Genomic DNA, 18,907 nt, shown 5'->3' with positions numbered 1-18,907 from the left:
AAATTTTTACAATTATAAAAATTAATGAATATTGACTGACTTTATTAACAAATTTTCTTAAAGTTAAGCATGGTTTTTATTTTTCCGGTGGATTTTTTGGATCAGGATATATTACAGTATCTGTGGACATCAACGAGTTTTCATTGTTAACATTATTTTTAGATTCATTATCAAGTGCATTAGATATGTACTGATCGGAGGAATTCATGTTCCTATGGTGCGTATTTTGTACTAGAATTTCACTTTTATTGTAAGAAGGTAGATAATATTTAGTCTTATCAGTGAAACTGTTCAATTGTCCGGCTTGCGATAAACCATCAATATTGTTATGTGGTTGTTGAATATAAACATCTTGGTTGCATTGAGGATCGTTATTGTGGATCACCAAGTTCTTGAGGCCATAATTTTTTTGTTTGCTTTGGTCCATATCGCATGATATTTCTAACTGGCCGTTTATAAATTTGTCCTGTATTCGAGAACGATCCGTCGTTTCGGGAGAAACATTTGAGTTTTGTGCTTGTTGTACGATGACAACTTGTTTCATAGGTTGTTTAGCCTCACGCAGCGTGTTGTTGGGTCGGAGGAATACATCGTTGGCCTGCTGCGTATGCGCGGGTGAAGTCGATTGCGACTCTGGAGTCTGACTGCAGAGGTAGTTTGATTGATTTATGCTTGTGATTATTGATGTGGGACTCGGTGACGATTGCATCACATTAGGCCGCACCACGACTTGAGGATTTAATAAATCTGAAAGAAAAAAAAACAATTAAATAACGGTCGTACTTTATAAATATCAAGTTTTTTAAGCAGCGTTCTAGATATGTTCTGTAGAAATGGTAACTGACTCTGCGGCTTGTATTTGGCGAGCAGCGCGTAGACCTGCTTGATGCGCTCGATGTTGAGCTGGGAGACCTTGGCGTGGTCGACCATGGGCAGGGGGTAGTCGCGCCCCACCACGCAGCGCGCCGACCTCTGCACCGCCTCGGGCGCCTCCCACGGCTCGTGGATGTACCGCGTCGGCATATTTTTTAGCGCCGGAATGTATTTCCTATAAGCACGTGGACCTATTAAAACATTTACTTATTTCTACCAAAACTACCATTTTAAAAGTTAATTTTATACTAAGTTACAATATGAAGAAAAAAAATGTAGTACCTAATAAAGTCACCATTAGGATCCGTCTTTCGACCGAATCTTACTGGACAATAGCAGTGGAAGAATTGTTGAAAAAAGGAGGAGCACGAGAGCCACATCCACATGCCCGCGTTCACCGACCAGTCCGCGTCTAGCAGCAACTCGTCGAACACCTGAACAATAAAAACAAATTATTTGCAAACCGAGTAAAACTCAATTTTTTACCACCATTTTTTGTATGTATCCTTCGTTATGACAGAGGTATTTTTAATGTCGATTAAACATTAATTTCTTTTTAGTATTTCGATTTTTCTATATACCTAGTATTCGACTAATGTAAACGTAAAAAATTATATAAAATTAGTAATTTTAAATAAAATAAAAAGTATGTATTCCTTATATTCGATTGACAAAATAACACAAGCGTCAAGTTAAAAAGAATGTTGAAACTCAAGAAAAAATCGAAAAAAAGATTGCAAAAAAAATAATACATTACAAATTAGGTGTACGGTAGCAGTTGCTTATTGTACTGAATCTTGCCTTCATGCCTTCCTCCCAGGATATCCAGAGATCGCCGCGAGTCAGGAAGCAGGCGACGGCGTGCCGCGCCAGGTGGTGGATCCATCCCTCCTCGCGCAGCTGGATCATAATAGAGTCGATCCAGGGAAATCCTGTCTGACCCTGTCAAATATATAGTCCAAATTCCTGAATGATTCTTATTAGACCTAATTGCTGCAGAACCACCAAGCCACTTAACTCATGCGAGTCAACAGAAAAAGACGTGGGAAAATCTACATATAATATATTAATCTCATTAATTTTTTTTGCACACTATACAACGCTGTATGACGTCACAGTATGTGTCGTAGTATAGAAGTGCAACTTACACTGGCCCATTTGGCGAGGGCGTCCTGATTCTTTTCCCAGGGGATCTGCACACAGATGGGGTTGCCCTCCATGCGGTCGAAGTTGGGGTTGCGAGTGGCGGCGCAGTAGAAGAACTCCCGCCACAGTATCTGTCCGTGCAGCGACAGTGGCGGACGCACGCGCTTCACGCGTTTGTACAGATCTGTCAGTTGGTAGTAGAACAGTCTAGTCGATAAGCAACCAAACCTGAAATAAAAATATTATCTTACTTCTTACTTATACTATAAAGATGTTTGTTAGAAGGTATCTCCAAAACGGCAATAATTAAGTTTTTTTTTATTCTAATCTAAATAATAAAAATCTTCGTAACCTGGCGAGTTCAGTCGCTAAACGACTTACGCAATACAATTTTATACAGGTTCATACACAGCGCGCGTCATCGCCAAAGCCAGTCGCTCACAACCTGTTTGCAAAATCATCATGAGAAAAGTTGCTGCGATTTTCAAGATTTCGAAGCAAATCTACACAGTCGACAAGTAGGCGCTTTGCCTGTACTGACCGAAAGGACGACGCGCGTCGACGATTCAACGTTGTGTGTACAGAGTTCATCATAATCAGCTCACTATACGTCCCCACTGAGGGGCTTGGAGCCTACCCTAAGTTAGGGGTGATTAGGCCATAGTCAACCACGCCGGCCCAGTGCGGGTTGGTTGATTTCACACATATCTTTGAATTTCTTCTCAGATATGTATGTGCAGGTTACATCACGATGTTTTCCTACACCGTAAGAAGGTCGGATAAATGTACATATGTAAGTCGGAAATCGAAAAACACATTGGTACATGGCGGGATTCGAACCCAGGATCTGCAGATTGCAAATCAAGTGCTTAACCCCTGAGCCACTGACGTACAGAGTTCGCGCAACGCAATTCTCTCGACACAACTATACAATATTAATTTCGATTCTTTACGTTGCCTTGCGTACGAAGGGCCTTATGTAATTAAAAACTTTTTTAGTTTTCGTTTCCTGTCGATGTGAAAATTAGTTTTGTGCAACAATTCACTAACAAAAATGAATGAATATGTCAATTTCTGAATCCAGTATATTTTATTCTATACTTACATAAGATAGTAGTACATAAGTAGTTGTACTACTATTATGAACAGTAGTGTGGCTCATTTTACACATATAACACTAGAAATGCAAGTGATGCTGGACTAGCTTACCTTAAATACGGGGACAATCCCGTAGGACTCGCCAATAGGGATTGTGGCGTCATTTTGGGTCTTCCGAAAGTTGCCACCCAGGCTTTCCGCTCCAAATGTCTTTCTAGTCGTGTTAAAGCTTCACTTTCGCCCCCAATCCACACAGGCGGTTTTAGGTTTTCTGTTTCAAATCCTAAACACAGGAAAGATCAAAACATGTTTAAACATTTTTGTTTATTCTCTAAATATCTTAGTAAATGATATTATAATAAATCCGTCCACAGGACTCTATAAATATTTCATGAAAAAATACATGTACAAACGACACCTCAGTGTTCAAGATTAGGACAACATTCGAATGTGGACGGACTGTCACTGCGTTTTCGTAAACCGTATCTGTTACTGGACATGATATATAACATTGCATTATGAAACAAACCTAATTCTTCAAGTGTTGGTACCCCGAAGCGTTCGTCGTGATCTTCAGTGATGGGCGTGGTGGCGCCATTGAGTGTGTGCGGGCTGATCGTGGCCTCAGCGGCCGGCGGCGGCGGCATGCTCGCGATTAAAGCTTGGAACTGGTGATACGTCAGCGGCGCTTTGCCACCATTGAGCTCTATTATCCTATAAAAGTGACAAACCTCAATATAATTAAAAATATATAGACACATCCTCCAATTGGTACATTGCGTTATGCATCACAGAAACGCAGGATCCAGGAATGCCATTTGAGAAGCTTAACCGGTGTGAAGTAAAGCTTCTTTGCGCCTCTCCTCTACCGGAACTCTCAAATGAGTTACAATAGACTATGCGTTCGTGAGATAATGTTAAGATGTTTGTCTCACGAGAAAATGAAAAGCAAACATACATGGCGCATTCGCCAAATTGAGTTAATACAAATAATCAATTAAAATCGCAAACGTAACAACTTATGTGTTTACTTATTATTATTGAATTATTGTATAAAATTATAAACTAAATATAGCAGAAGGCAACGAATTACGGGTTATCTATCCAAATAAGTCAAGTTATCGGTGGTTATAAAATATATGTGTGGATGGTTAACTAAATAATAGATGGGTCAGGATATATAATATACCATAATCACCTTATAACCCTTAATACATGAGTAAAAATATAGTAAATTTATCCAAAACCATAAAAACAAACCTTACAATTTGAAGAAGAATGTATAAATTAAATGTAAACCCAGACGAAAGACAAGTTATTTAAAGAGAGCAAGTTTGATTCTGCCCATAACTCGGTTATTTTTTTCCGCATGACAACTAGATAAAGCATTGTTTATACAATGTTTAACAAAATTGATTTAACAAAACACTCACCTAAATCTCGAGTTATTGATTCTATTCAATTAATTCCAGCAACACAAATATCCGCATTTACTTATTCAATTAATCTCTTCCCTTATCATAAAAAAAAATGTCTATCACCATCGAAATTTCAAAATAAGCACTTTCTGATCTTTTGTATTATGTATTCTGACTGATGTTTTATATAGTTAATGATGGTGAATCTTATTAGCGTAACTATTGTAAATTACACCTTGTGTATTAAAAATCCAGAATTCATTATTGTAAACCACTTTGGCGATCCTTAAATAAATAATACCAGAATCAACAATTTTTTTGTATACAAACAGATAAAACTTAAAAAATTAAAATATAAATAGAATAGCGTTTAACATCACGATCTCGCAGAATACCGGTGTCAAGCAGACGTATAAGTATTATCAAAATAATAAGTATTTTTTTTTAAAACAAGAAAAACATAAAAGCGTGCTATTTTAAGTTTGTTTTCCGATTATTACGTTATTTCGTAAACAACATGTTTATGTGAATGCTTCGTAAGTGCAAACTCACAGTATGTAACATAAACCAATTTCTCAAGATTGTGACGATAGAATATTTTTTTTAGCTTGAATGCCCGGAGCATTAAACTACTAAAAAAATAAACTAAAAGATATTCAGGCAAAATGAAATTAAATATGGCGTTTGATCAACTCAGAAAAAGTCAGTCGTGCAAAAGTGTCCTAAGAAAATATTTTCTTAATAAAAATTCTACAGTCGCGTGGTTTGCCACGACATGCGGCCATCATTAAGTACAATGTTTTAATAGGTACAAAGATTAGGCAACCTGGAATGATTGGGAGTTTTTAATTATTTTTTCGTTATAAAATTATTTAATTATACTCATTTATCTAGAAACAAATTCTGACAGCACGTATAAAACATATTATTTTTATTTCGGTTTTGTCAACGATATGTTTTTACAAGGATTTTGGTCTCAGAGACCAACGGTTAGTCACACGTGAGAGTCGATTATGAAACATTATGAAAACCAAAAAATTATAACAATGTGTACTTAGGTCATAACCTACATATACATATACGAGTCGTGCCTTATATTCCCCGCTGAATTTATTTGTATTTAACGTAATAGCTTTAGATCAATTTGGAAGAGATAAGTTTTATTAAATTGATAGTATTTATGTTTATTTATTTACTTAAACTATTTTTGTTTAATCGTATATTTAAAGGTTGTACGTAAACTATTTGTTTAAAAATAGAGGTATTTCATCAGTGAAAATTACTGGTTACATGAGTTTGAACAAAAAGTTTTCCCAAGGCAAAAGTGCGCAATAGCTTTTAAGCCCGCAACGGTATTTTTATCTTGTTCTCGGAAATTTCCAATACTTTCATTAAGCTCTTTCGTACATTTTGAAATCAGAAAACATTGATTTTACTTTACAAAACAGTTACGGCGGTTCTGACGGCTTAAATGTTGTGATTAATTAATTAATTGGAAAGGCTGTTATAATATAAATCTTTAATAGGGTTGGCAGGGGTTACAATAACAAAATATCACTTATGGGCTACATCGAAGCTCGCAAATTTAGAAATTAACCATTAAATCAAACTTAACTAAGAAAAAAACTGTTACGCTTACTTTAAGATTAATTAATTCGTAACAACCCAATAAGAACAGATTGAGCCACAATGTCATACAACTGTCACTAAAGCGGCTTTAGTTGAAGAAATATTAGCAAAGTACGACACTTACTTGTCCAACTTATAGAGGGTGTGAGATACTCTCGAAACCACGTTGATTCCGACATCTCGGCATTTCATCATGATATTGTGGTCTCGTACTCTGCCGTAAGGTTCGGGGTCCTCTTCGAAAGTGAGCTCCGTCGTGCCCCACTCGCGAAACAATTTTGGCAAAGCATCGGCAGGTTGGCCGCGAACCACGAATAAGCGGGAATTTAACTTCCGCAAACTATTGTCTAAGTCCTCCAGACATTCAAGAAGAAATCTGCCAAATTAAGTACAAGTAAGTAATTGACAGTGACCATTTTTCCTGATGGATACTATTGTAGTAAAAGTTTAATTGAAACCTGCTTTGGATTAGATTGACTTAGATTACTTCAGCATTCCGAGAGAACTCATAGGCATTTTGAAAGCGACGGTATTTAATAAAATACATATTCCTATACATTTTGGCATATACATAAATATACTGCGTTCTAAATGGCTCCAGAAAACAAAATTATGAATAGTGTTCCCTCTCTTCACCGCGGCTCCACCACTACTGAACCTGTCATGCAACCTGCTAATACACAAAGTATACTTAAGTAGAATAGTTCGACGTTCTAGTGACATTGTACATACAGTCAGCTGCATAAATAAAGTGGCAGATATATCAGATATCCAGATATGTAGGAACTCCTAAATTGATCTAGATCTAGATACTACTGACGCTATGCATGTTACTATAATTATGGGCACCTTGAATGAACTCATATATTTGACGATGAGTACGCTCCGATGTATTTGCGCAGAGTGGGGGTTTCAATTAATTTGACGACTGGGCTGTACTTATATAATTGATCACTTTAGAAGTTCCTATATACGAGGCATGCCTTTTAAGTTCTATCGTTTCCATATTTCCCGGCAACTGTTTTATCTTAGAGTGTGTTTAAATTTTGAATCTCAAAACAGTTGAAAGTATTGGGATTAATGCTATTGTTTAGTCACAACGTCGATTGGAATCTGTCAGGTTACGTACGAAAAAGAATCTCTCTAAGGAAAATGTTCGTGCAATAATTTTCCACAACTTTAGAAGAGGCCTGACACGGCTTCAGTATTTTGAAGAGCCCACATCTGTGTTGAGTGATGAAGCCCCATGTCTGAGGACTGTCGAACGCTAGTATTTAGAATTCCAGCGTGTGTACTAGTGTTAGTGACAAATCTCGAAGGACGCCCAAAATCCGCCTTCACTGAAGATAAAAAAAAAACATTGCTGTGAGAAACTAATTCTTGAAGATCGTCCGTCATGTGACGTATCGAGAGATAGAGGCTCTATTAGGCATCTCAGGGACAACCATTCAGAAGATCTTGCATAAAGTGCTTGGTGTGAGAAAGCTAGTTTGCCGTTGGATACCTCATCTGCTTTCCGACGATGACAAGGCGGCCCGCGTCAGAGAGTGTAAGAAAACTCTGCAATGGTTCAACCGTGGAGAGTCAAATCACGTCTACGACATCATCAATGGTGACGAATCTTGGATCTATGCCTACGATCCTGAACCCAAACAACAATCTACAATCTGGGTCTTTCAAGACGAGCCAAAGCCAACTAAAGTTGTTCGTTCTCGAAGCACTTCAAAGAAGATGGTGGTCACGTTCGTTGGAAAAACCGGCCATGTTGACTATCGCACTTGAAGATCGTAGAACGGTACACGCAGAGTGGTATATCACAGTTTGTTTACCACAAGTCATCGCCAAACTTCGAAAAACTAACTCAAAGCGACGGATCATCCTGCACTGCGACAACCCAAGTTTACACAGCGCTCGTCAAACGATTGAGTATTTGAAGCAGGGAAAAGTAGAAATTCTTGACTATCCACCATACAGTCCTGACCTAAGCCCTATCGATTTCTTTACATTTCCTAAAATTAAGAAAAGTTTTCTTGGTCAAAGTTTCCAGTCCGATGAAGAAGCAGTCGACGCTTTCAAGTCAGCCATTTTGAAAACCCCCACTTTAGAGTGGAATAAATGTTATAATAACTAGTTTGAGCGAATGGAAAAGTGTATTAAGCTACGTGGTGAATACTTTGAAAAAACAATGAAATTTACTATAAGGTTCTAGTTGTATTTTTTTCTTCAAACGACAAAACTTAAAAGGCATGCCTCGCCTCGTATCTGGATATTTTGTGAATATGAAAATTGTGAATTTTAGACTAACCTCCATTTATTGATTCCGACATTAGAACAGCTGGCGAACCATGGGTCTATGATAAAGACGCATCTGAATGTGATAGCATCGACGAGTCCCTCCCGCAGAGCGGGGTTGTCGTGCAGGCGCAGGCCTTTGCGAAACCAGTGCACAGTGTGTTTGCTGGCAGTGCGCGGCGGCAGCGGCGCGCGTGTTGCAGGCGCGGCCTGCCCATGCGCTCGCGTGCTCGCCGCTAGTAGAGTCTCACCCGCTGCTGACATCGCTAATTTACCCACAACCCATTCTCTTTTACACAAATGTAACCTTTTACTTGCACACAACTGAAGTTATATGTGTTCCATTTATCCACAAAATTGTACTAGTTTGATTCATTTCAGATTTTTTACTTGAAGCAAATGTCATTTGATAATTGTGTTTATAAGTAGAACTTGAAATAATTTTTTATTAAATTTTTCTGCAATAATAATCTGGAAGTTATGAAAAAAGTTTCTATGTTATATGCAGCATAATAGAGACATACAATAGATTAATTGTAATACCTAGCTATTTGGATACAAAGAAATACTATTTTATATTATAGTTATCTGTAAGCCAAAACCAGTTGAAGTAGATATTATAGCCAATACCCGCCCGGTATATATCTACTTCTATTACCCCTATTGTATCTACCTCTAGAACAGAACAGGTAGCTAATATCAGTAGTTGATACATTCAGTAAAGTATACCTAACTTGTGTCACACAAGGATTTACACTTAAGGTGCAGTCCATTTTTCATCTATTATTTCTTTTTCTCCTTTCCAACTTATCTGAATTTTATGGATTTTTATTGGTAGCCATAGACACTTAGACAAATTTAGACAAATATTGATATAATAGCAAGATACCATTGAATATAGAAGCGTCTTAGTAATCCAGTATATCAGAATAAATAATAATGTGTATTACATAAGTAATACAAATACAGTATCGTGTATATTTACATTAATACATACATATATCACAGAGTGTTATTTATAGTGGTTATACAGACAACATACACATAGACATTCTTAACAAGGAAAGTGGAGGACTGCATTTTTATGGAAGATATTGGAAACACCTATGTCCAGCAGTGGGCAAATACGGACTGATGGTTGTATTTATTATATAAAAAAGAATAAATTAAGATACATCCATAAATGTTTAACTTTTTAAGACTTTAAATAAAAAACTATGTTTGAACAAACAACAAAATGTTTCATTGTATAAGAAATTCAAGGGCAAAGTGTTCATTTACTAACATTAGATGATTGTATAAATATAGTCTTACCTTTAGTCATACTTCCAGAATGTTCTTAATTTATTGTTATTACGCGTAACAACCTTACATATCTTTCACAAAACACATACTATTTCAAAAATCACTTCAAGATTTTGGACACAAAAAATCTAGCTAGACTTGTGTGAGAGAATATATAGATTTATGTACGTTTGATAACTTTCACTTAATTTCTTACACTTATATTACTGCAGTTTCTACAACTTGTACAAATTCAGTACATATAATGCTGGCTTAATTAACAGAAAACACACATTGCTAGCAAACAGTACAGATTACAAATGTACTATTTTATCAAGTCGTACACTCCACGCTGCTTGCAACGTGACCGTTCGTAATTTTACATAAATATATGTAGTAGTAAATACACTACAGGTGGCTAGGCATGTGCTGTTTTCGAACGCAGGCGCAGTTACGTCTTATACCCCGTTCACACTAGGCCAGCTCGGTAGGCCAGTCGCGCTTGAAATCAGCGCTGACATACAACTGGATTAATGTGGACTCTTACTACCAAGTAGTTACATACTCTTTAACAACTACATTCATACATTTTATTTTTATAGCTTTATACTACATTGATTGATTGTTTTTAGTCGTATAAACAATGCATTTACGTTTTACGTTAGTCAATAATTGATACAGAAATATGAATAAATGGCAAGTTTAGAACAAATTCAGAAGTATCCGGTTACATATTTTCTCGTGATACTCATTACCATTTTATATTTCTAGAAAATGTTAATCGAAAGTGTGGAAAAGACTTAATTTATTATGCTCTCTATTGCTGAAATTATCGAAAACTTTTCCGTATTTTATTTTCTCTTATAAAAATGCAACAAAACTAAGTTTTATGTGTAATAGTTTTATATACTAACAATGCAAAGGTAAACTGCAAAGGCAAAGCCTACGTACGGAGTTACAATTTAACAAATCGTTTTTATTTAATTTAAATTTAAATTTCATTATATTTAACTAGCTTTTACCCGCGTCTCCGTCCGCGCGGAATAAAAAATAGAAAACGGGGTAAAAATTATCCTATGTCCGTTTCCTGGTTCTAAGCTGCCTGCTCACCAATTTTCAGTCAAATCGATTCAGCCGTTCTTGACTTATAAATAGTGTAACTAACACGACTTTCTTTTATATATATAGATAGATTTTCAAATATAATGTTTGTCAAAGTCTTATTTGGTTAATTTTCATTAAGTTGCCAAAATGTAATTTTTGAGTTCGTGAAATTTGATATGTTAATTTGTTAAAATATGAATAGCTGCGAAAAACGAGTAGGTCAAATAATATACATTAAGTCTAAAATATTAGATTTGGTTTTCAAATAACGATGGTTCTTTTGATACATTGACGTAGATGTAAAATGTTGCAATATCAATGGAGATTGTGTCGCCCTCCAAACAAGGTTTTTATATTTATGTTTAGGCTTTCAAGAAAATATTGTGAATTGATTGGACAAATAAATGATTTATATTGATTTCAGCTTATTGAACACTATTTTTTATTTGATCAGATGTGGGAATGTGGTTGATCGGTAGTTTATTTACTGTAAAAAATATGTGAATCTGTTCTAAGTTATGTTATAATCTGCATAACGTATGTTGTCTGTGGATCTTCTTTGGACAATTCTTTCAAAAGTGTCCCTCAAAGTAAACGTACGTAAATATTGCAGCATATTTTTTAATCCATCTTAATCCTATTTGCCTTTAATTAATTTCCTGATACAAACCTTAAGAAATCCATCATTAAGTATAAAAATCTTACGTTGATCTTTATTTGAAGATTTTTATTGTTTTAGTGAGGGCTGATAGTGCCTAAAAATGGGTCGTGTGATTCGTGCTCAACGTAAAGGTGCCGGTTCTGTCTTCGTATCACATACGAAGAAAAGGAAAGGAGCTCCCAAACTCCGCTCCCTAGATTATGCCGAACGTCATGGTTATATCAAAGGTGTCGTTAAGGTAAATATTCAAGCTAAGGTTATACTTATTTACATTTGTATACTTATCTATTTGTTGAAATATTGTTATTTATGCTTAGGATATCATCCATGATCCCGGAAGAGGTGCACCTCTGGCTGTCGTTCATTTTAGAGACCCTTACAAGTTCAAGACTCGTAAAGAACTTTTTATCGCGCCAGAAGGTCTCTATACCGGCCAATTTCTGTACTGCGGAAAAAAAGCAACCCTGGAAGTTGGTGCGTAAATATGTACTAAGAAAAGTTTTAGATCGTCGATAAAAACATACATCATGTTATTTATTCAATTTATGTGGAATACATGACATTCCAAAATTGGATAATACTTTACAACAGCGAATCAAGCCAAATTTTCATAAAATTGATCTTAAACAATAAGGAATAGGGAATTATCTCATTTTTAGATTTAGTATCATATATAAATAATCATTATGATTGTCTATTGTTAAGTTTTACCTAAAACTAATTTCAGCTTAGTGTTTGGAATGTCTGTATAACACAAAATATGCATCAGATTATTTCATTCAAAGTAAATAATTATAAAATAAATCACACCACAATACACAATTGACAAAATAATATAGTTTGCTTCTTGTGTGTGTTAATTGTACTTAACATGAATGTTGTTCTGAGGCAATGACTGGCTAATAAGAAAGGAGATTTAAAGGTGTATTTGGTGAACTATAAAATTATTTTTAAAACATTTATTACCACCAACAAAACGTTCCATTATCAATGGGTCTCCTCTAGACCTTCTCTTTATACTCCTTGCCTCAAAAACTGCAATTTTAACACATCAAAATTTGTCATTTTCCAGGAAATGTAATGCCCGTTGGATCCATGCCTGAGGGTACAATTGTTTGCAACCTGGAAGAGAAGATGGGTGACCGAGGTCGGCTCGCTCGTGCTTCAGGAAACTTTGCCACCGTTATTGGCCACAACCCTGATGCCAAACGTACCAGAGTTAAGCTTCCATCTGGTGCAAAGAAAGTCCTACCCTCAAGCAATAGGGGCATGGTTGGTAAGTCATTATAACTTTAAAAAAATCAATTATATTGAGTTGCCATAATCAAGCAATTTCACATGATGACTTTCACTTACCTACTCTGAAAGATTATGATTACACAGAGGCTCTTTCTGATGCAAATATTTGTACATAACATAACTATCATTTAAAACAAATTTTACATACTAATATATCATTGTCAGGTATTGTTGCTGGAGGTGGACGTATTGACAAACCTATCCTGAAGGCAGGTCGTGCATACCACAAATATAAGGTTAAGCGTAACTGCTGGCCATATGTACGAGGTGTGAGCATGAACCCTGTGGAGCATCCTCACGGTGGTGGTAACCACCAACATATTGGTAAGTTAATTAATCATAAAATTAATCTTACTAATTGAAATTGAATTGCTTGATAGGATCGGTGTTTGTTTGGAATGAATGGCCTCCAGAATGGCTAAACTGATCTTCCTGAAATTTGGCATAGATGTAGAACATAGTGTGCAAAAACATATAGGCTACTAATTGTTTTTTTTATTACCGGTGGACTAAGTCGCGGACTTAGAATAAAAATTAGACTAAGTAATGTAAAAAAACAAGTCCTAAATAAAGTAAATTATGGATGTTTCTGCATTATTATAACATGCATACACTAAATAAAAAAAATGATGAAACTTGTATTTATAAGAGGCACTCTTTAATATTACCTTTTGTTTGCAGGTAAGGCTTCCACAGTGAAGAGAGGAACATCAGCTGGTCGCAAGGTTGGTCTGATCGCTGCGCGCAGGACCGGAAGAATCCGTGGTGGAAAGACCGACACAAAGAAGGAGACATAGAATGTCTTAACTGTACACTAAATAAAAAATTTAAAACCATTGCATCTTTCAATACTACTACTATTCCCTCTCTCCTCCCTATGTAGATCTTATGTCGCCAATCCCTAAATATTTTGTCTTTATGATAATTACAAGCTGTCGCCCGCGACTCCGTCCGCGCGGAATTAAAAAACTTAGGTAGCCTATGTGTTCTTCCAAAGTATGTTCTACATATGTATCAAACCTCATCAAGATCCGTTGAGCAGTTTGAGAGATACCTTCAAAGAAACATCCATCCAACTAAACATTCGCATTTATATTAGTAAGATGGCTCATATATCCTTTGTCCAAATAGGCAAAATAAGTAATGATCACGTTCTATAGTTAGTAATTGGTACCATATTATATACTTAACATCGTGATTTACCTACCTAAATGTTAAAACAATCTAACGACACGATTTGAGTGCCAATCGGTAGTAAATTGAAGTTCCGCGTTATCTTATTTACTGTACAATTTGCCTAAGAAAATTACGTTCGCGAGTGTTTGGAGTTCTAAATAATAAAATTACATTTTATTGTTTAAATTTAATTTATGGCTTAATTGATTTAAAAGTTTTATGCTTATTTTCAATAATATCGTCTACAACTTCTGAAATGTCAATTTCACTATCATCTTTATCTGTTAACTTTTTTGGCTTGAGGAATGCTGTATGATTTTGATGTACAACAAATTCAGAGTCGTCAAGAATGGAGCTTCCCAGGCTAGTATTGCTGCCGCCAAGGCTAGCTGCTTTTGCCATCGTCGGGCCCTGTAGAACATCCACTCCTCCCACTAAAGCTGTTGAAAGAGTTGGATTACGTCGCGTTAGTTGCGATTCGATACTTTGCTTTAACTCTGCTATTTTAGGACTCGTACGCGTGCTGAGTTTTATTGTTCTGTCGTCTTTTAGCGGCTCATTTTCTATGCTGTAAAAAATCAAATCATAAAAATAGTATCTTCTACATGCTTGAATAAATCAATATTCTGAAATTTGCACATACCTCGATAAATCCCATTCTTCAGTATCTAAATTTATAATTCCCAATTCAGCTTTTTCGTTTGTGTCACTTTTTTCAGCAATACTTTGGGAAGGTGATGCACTAACAGATTTCATTTGTATAGCATCCATATCAAATATTACTTTCTTCTTATATAAGGAAGACATTGAGGAAGCACTTTTCAGTACACCTTTGGTTTGCTTTTGGTCATTTACATTATCATCAGAAATAGCATTTCTTAATCTGTGTTCTGTTATTGAAGCTATGTTATCATCGCTGCTGTTGTCGCTACTGTGAATTTTAAAATAACGCTTTTGTTTATTTGAATCTGTATTTTCAAATGCATTTGTTATATGTTTAGCATTGTCCATTTCCCTTGTCTCGATGCTTTTCTCTTGCGTATTATAGTCATAGACAACACTACTAGTAACAGGGCGATTTGGTGAGTTAAAGTTGTTTTGGTTCGCTTTTTCATGTGATATGTCTGTTATGTTAGAGTCAGATTCTTCGCTACTCTCGAAGTTTTTGTCAGCATAACTATTTTTAAGTTTATTAGGTTTCTCTTTCTCTTCGATAATCTTTCTAGATGTTTTTATGCCTTGTATTTGATTTTCCAAATTTTGTTTGTTAATTTTTGGGCTTGTCGCTGTAGATCCTGGTGGTGTTTTAAGTAAAGATAGAGCTTTTCTTGTAACACTATCGTAAGGCGTCTTTTCTTCCTTCCTTAATCCATCATTTGTTTTTACTAACGACAATGCTTTCGATTTTACATTTGATATTACAGAAGCTAAGCGAAATGGTTTTGAAGATTTATTTGGAGAAAAATATTCATCTTCCTGTAAAGTCTTTTTTTTCGTGATTGTAGCTTTCTTATCCAAATAAGACATAATATAGTGATTAATTTTTTCACGTGCCGGATTTTTCTAAAAGAATAATTATATTTTACTGTATTTTTAATAGAAAAACCGTTTTTATAAGATAGGTAAATGGACTATATACAATTAACTGGAACCATAAGATTTTGAACAAAATTCAACAAAAACAATTCAGAATAATTTTACTAAGACAAATTTTCCTACCTTCGATTTTATTTCATTGTTTTCTTGTAGTTGTAGTCGTTGTTTGTTAAAGATATCTCGAGGTAGCCTTTTCTTTAATGGATCAACACCGAGTGACACAAGGCGATGATTTACTTCTTCTGTTAATTTTGCTCTCACAACTTTTAATGGACTAAAAATCAAAGGTTCATGAAAGTTAGTATGCTATCATGTTAATCATCAACAACTAAACAAAAACTTGATACTTAGACGTAGACTCGTGTTTTTTTTTTGTTTTTACATTATTTTAAATTACAATTAATTTATACTTTAGAATTTACAAATATGCATACGCTTACCTTCCTCTTTTGTTCACAGGTTCGTTATCCTTTTTTGTCGGCGATTTATTTTTTTTCATTTCAGGACTCTTTTCGTTTTTGATTCTTTCAAATCTATTTTCCTTTTTCGTATTGGTTCTGTCTTTTTTATGAATTTGGTGTTTATCATTTTCAATGGCTAATTCGTTTGTTCTCTTTTTGTTATTCGTTACTGTTTTTCTTACTTTTAACTTTTCAATGGGCATATGACTGTTACTATCACTTGTGCTAGACGCATCAGAAGACGCTATCGACTGATTAAGTAGTTCTTGCGCTTTACGATGTAATTTCTCCAGTGTTTTACGGTCAGGCATTGGAGTCAACTTTGGAGATTTAAAATTTGCAGCATCTTTAACTAAATTTTCATTGACGTCATTTCTATGCTGCCTATTCTGAAATGTTTTGTTGAAACGTTTTATATAAAAACAGGTAGATAACATTATTATGTGTTTAAATTATAATTATTTTGAACCAGATCTCATTGTAAACTCACCTCAGTTTTTATGTCTTTTTCTTTGTGAATTACAGCCATCTCCACACAATTTTCTACGTTCCTACAGTTTTGCTCTAATAGATGCTGTAATTTAAAAGCTCGCTGTTTTTCAGATTCGGCTAGCTCACGCGATTCCTTGGCTTCTTTAGCTACTATCTCTAATTTATGAAGCAATATCTTATATTCTTTAGATTGAGCTTCAGTCTTTTCAGCCCAAAGCGCGATTTGTGAGTCAATTTCTTTTTTTCTCTCTATTTCGTCATTTTTCAATTTTAATTGCTAAAATTCGGTAAGATACAATAAGTACATTTTAACTCTATGTTTGCTTTTGAGAAATCTATTACTTTTAAGAATACAAGTTATATCTCTGGAAAATTAATCAACAATCTTCTGTAACTTTTAATTAAAATTTAGGAAGGATTAAATCATCAAAAGTACTCACCGAATTTGTCAACTCTTCTTTCAAAGACGCTATTTCTGCGCTTTGCTGTTTTATCGTTTCTTGGAACTGTTCCATTATTTTACTATCATTTGGCACTAAATTTGTTTTAGCTAAATCTTTATTATAATCTATGATGTTAGAAATTTGTGTCCGAAGTAGACTTATTTCTTTATTGTATTTTTCAAATTCTTCCCTTTTCCATTCATCTATTTTTTCTAAAATGAAAACCTCACTATTTGTTGATACTTCAGCATCTTTCATCTGTTTCTCTGGACTTTTAATATTATTACTCACATTAATTTTTACCGCGTGATCATTCGAACAGTTTTCAGTTATATCTGTGGTATTTTTATTCGTTACAGCATTTGATTCGCGTTTGCCATGATCATTGGTGATTAAAAGAACTTCCATTTCTTGCAACTTTGATTTCAGTTCAATAATTTCGTTTTGTAGTTTCGATTGTTCGTTTACGACTTGAATGTTTTCATTACGAGGTAAATCTTTTTGAGGTATCTCTAGTACTACATTGCTATGCCGCCGAGCAATATGACTTTTTAAATATAACTGATTCATAAACACTTTTTCACAATAATTGCACTTATTATAATGCACATTGTCGATTTGATTTGATGACGGATATATATCACTTTTATTAGCTAGTGTCTGTAAGATCATATTAGCAATATTATCATTACCATAAGGAAGTGGAGCTCGAATGTTATATTTAGTTTTACGTTTAAGCTTTCTTATTTCATCCTCTTTTTCACGTATCGTTTTTTTCGCATAGTCAAGTTCCTGAAATAGATTTTTAACTTGAGCTTTATCAAACGTACTTAAATTTTACTTTTTTTTACGGAAAAGAATTCATTTAAAGATTTAAATTATCGAAAAATTATACCTGGGCTAAGCCAGTGATTTCTTCGCGCAAAACGTAGACACTCCTGTCTAGATAATGGCGACAAAATTGTTGATATTCTACAGCTAACTGTGCTAGCCGGAATATCTTTAGCACTCCTTCATCCAGAATACGCACGTCAAACTCTGATTCAAGAACACAGTCCAAAATCTAAACAAAAATGAAAATTATTACAAAGACAAATTTTTGTTAGGTTGAAAGAAAATTTTGAAACTGTTCTGTTGTTTCAAATAAAAATGAAGTTTTAAATTAAAATGTTTTGTTTGTTTTGTTTTAATTTAAACATTCTTACATCATTGATATGTTGTTCAATTTGTACAAACTTTCTATCTCGCATCAAACTTTCTATATCGATTAATCCTGAAACGAAAACAAGCAAGGTAATGAAATAAATGACATTAAAAATATTTGTAATTCAAAAAGCTTGGTACTTACGAATTTTGTTCCATTCGATATGAACACGAGGTTTATGTGTGCTAAATGTGAAGCCAGACTCTTCAGCAAGCTTGGGAAAATTGTGATGAAGCTCGTATGATGTTTTACAAGCCATTTTAATTTTGTTTAATAAAATCTAACCATTTTATCGGACGGACTACTTTATCTAATCGCATCAAGCAAAACTATACCTAAGCACAAAAGCAGCATGTTTTGTTTATGTTTTGGTTGCCAAGTAACCTAAACGGTAGCGATGAAAAATAAACCCACCGTAATTCTCGATAGTTAGATATTTTTTTTATTTCCTTATATTTTCTTTCTGTTTTAATTTTTATTTTACATGTAATTTTTTAAATTTTCATCCTATTTGTTGTGAATAGGATCTTCTTGGAGATCCAAAAAGATTGTTTCATTGTTAGACTCAAAGAGTATGTAAACTACTTCGTAGTTAACATCTTCCTAATATCCGGCCCCTCCCTACACGAGTCGAGCCTCTACCAAGGGGCTCCCCTAGCCGGGCCGTGGATAAACTAACGTAGATGCCACGGCCCGGTCAGGCGAAGGAGAACACCGCGGGGTTTAATAGG

General features: G+C 34.9%; 3 protein-coding genes across 3 annotated transcripts; 1 reads left to right on the top strand and 2 right to left on the bottom strand.

The window, feature by feature from the left end:
* Positions 1 to 76: 76 nt before the first annotated feature.
* Positions 77 to 9,824, bottom strand: LOC106712393 (cryptochrome-1). The gene is made up of 10 exons (XM_045686602.1): positions 9,771 to 9,824; positions 8,470 to 8,722; positions 6,289 to 6,540; positions 3,647 to 3,831; positions 3,229 to 3,400; positions 2,022 to 2,247; positions 1,675 to 1,815; positions 1,156 to 1,307; positions 846 to 1,048; positions 77 to 747 (listed from the first exon to the last, which is right to left on the bottom strand). The coding sequence occupies exons 1-10, from the start codon at positions 9,778 to 9,780 to the stop codon at positions 77 to 79; spliced, it is 2,265 nt and encodes a 754-aa protein (XP_045542558.1). The 5' UTR covers positions 9,781 to 9,824.
* Positions 9,825 to 11,365: 1,541 nt separating this feature from the next.
* LOC106712304 (60S ribosomal protein L8) lies at positions 11,366 to 13,640 on the top strand. Its single transcript, XM_045686313.1, has 6 exons — positions 11,366 to 11,440; positions 11,584 to 11,743; positions 11,823 to 11,979; positions 12,578 to 12,781; positions 12,970 to 13,128; positions 13,486 to 13,640. The coding sequence occupies exons 2-6, from the start codon at positions 11,606 to 11,608 to the stop codon at positions 13,599 to 13,601; spliced, it is 774 nt and encodes a 257-aa protein (XP_045542269.1). The 5' UTR covers positions 11,366 to 11,440; positions 11,584 to 11,605; the 3' UTR covers positions 13,602 to 13,640.
* Positions 13,608 to 18,549, bottom strand: LOC106712230 (zinc finger protein DZIP1). The gene is made up of 10 exons (XM_045686601.1): positions 18,321 to 18,549; positions 18,178 to 18,245; positions 17,868 to 18,035; positions 16,970 to 17,764; positions 16,528 to 16,806; positions 16,017 to 16,426; positions 15,700 to 15,850; positions 14,624 to 15,543; positions 14,184 to 14,548; positions 13,608 to 13,618 (listed from the first exon to the last, which is right to left on the bottom strand). The coding sequence occupies exons 1-10, from the start codon at positions 18,433 to 18,435 to the stop codon at positions 13,608 to 13,610; spliced, it is 3,282 nt and encodes a 1,093-aa protein (XP_045542557.1). The 5' UTR covers positions 18,436 to 18,549.
* Positions 18,550 to 18,907: the final 358 nt, after the last annotated feature.

The sequence above is a fragment of the Papilio machaon genome, chromosome 3 (genome assembly GCF_912999745.1).
Source record: "Papilio machaon chromosome 3, ilPapMach1.1, whole genome shotgun sequence".
Lineage (NCBI taxonomy): Eukaryota > Metazoa > Arthropoda > Insecta > Lepidoptera > Papilionidae > Papilio > Papilio machaon.
This window is presented reverse-complemented; position numbering and strand designations above follow the sequence as displayed.

Bases quoted from the DNA above. Each gene is read 5' to 3' on its own strand.
- LOC106712393 (XM_045686602.1), bottom strand. The intron at 6,541-8,469 runs GTTAGTCTAAAA...TTAATTTGGCAG, and splicing joins GTCGGAATCAATAAATGGAG to ATTTCTTCTTGAATGTCTGG. The intron at 2,248-3,228 runs GTAAGCTAGTCC...TTTTTATTTCAG, and splicing joins GGATTGTCCCCGTATTTAAG to GTTTGGTTGCTTATCGACTA.
- LOC106712304 (XM_045686313.1), top strand. From the start codon at position 11,606: ATGGGTCGTGTGATTCGTGCTCAACGTAAAGGTGCCGGTTCTGTCTTC. The intron at 11,744-11,822 runs GTAAATATTCAA...ATTTATGCTTAG, and splicing joins ATATCAAAGGTGTCGTTAAG to GATATCATCCATGATCCCGG. The intron at 11,980-12,577 runs GTGCGTAAATAT...GTCATTTTCCAG, and splicing joins AAAAGCAACCCTGGAAGTTG to GAAATGTAATGCCCGTTGGA.
- LOC106712230 (XM_045686601.1), bottom strand. From the start codon at position 18,435: ATGGCTTGTAAAACATCATACGAGCTTCATCACAATTTTCCCAAGCTT. The intron at 18,036-18,177 runs GTAAGAATGTTT...ATTTTTGTTTAG, and splicing joins TTGAACAACATATCAATGAT to ATTTTGGACTGTGTTCTTGA. The intron at 14,549-14,623 runs GTATGTGCAAAT...GATTTTTTACAG, and splicing joins GAAGAATGGGATTTATCGAG to CATAGAAAATGAGCCGCTAA.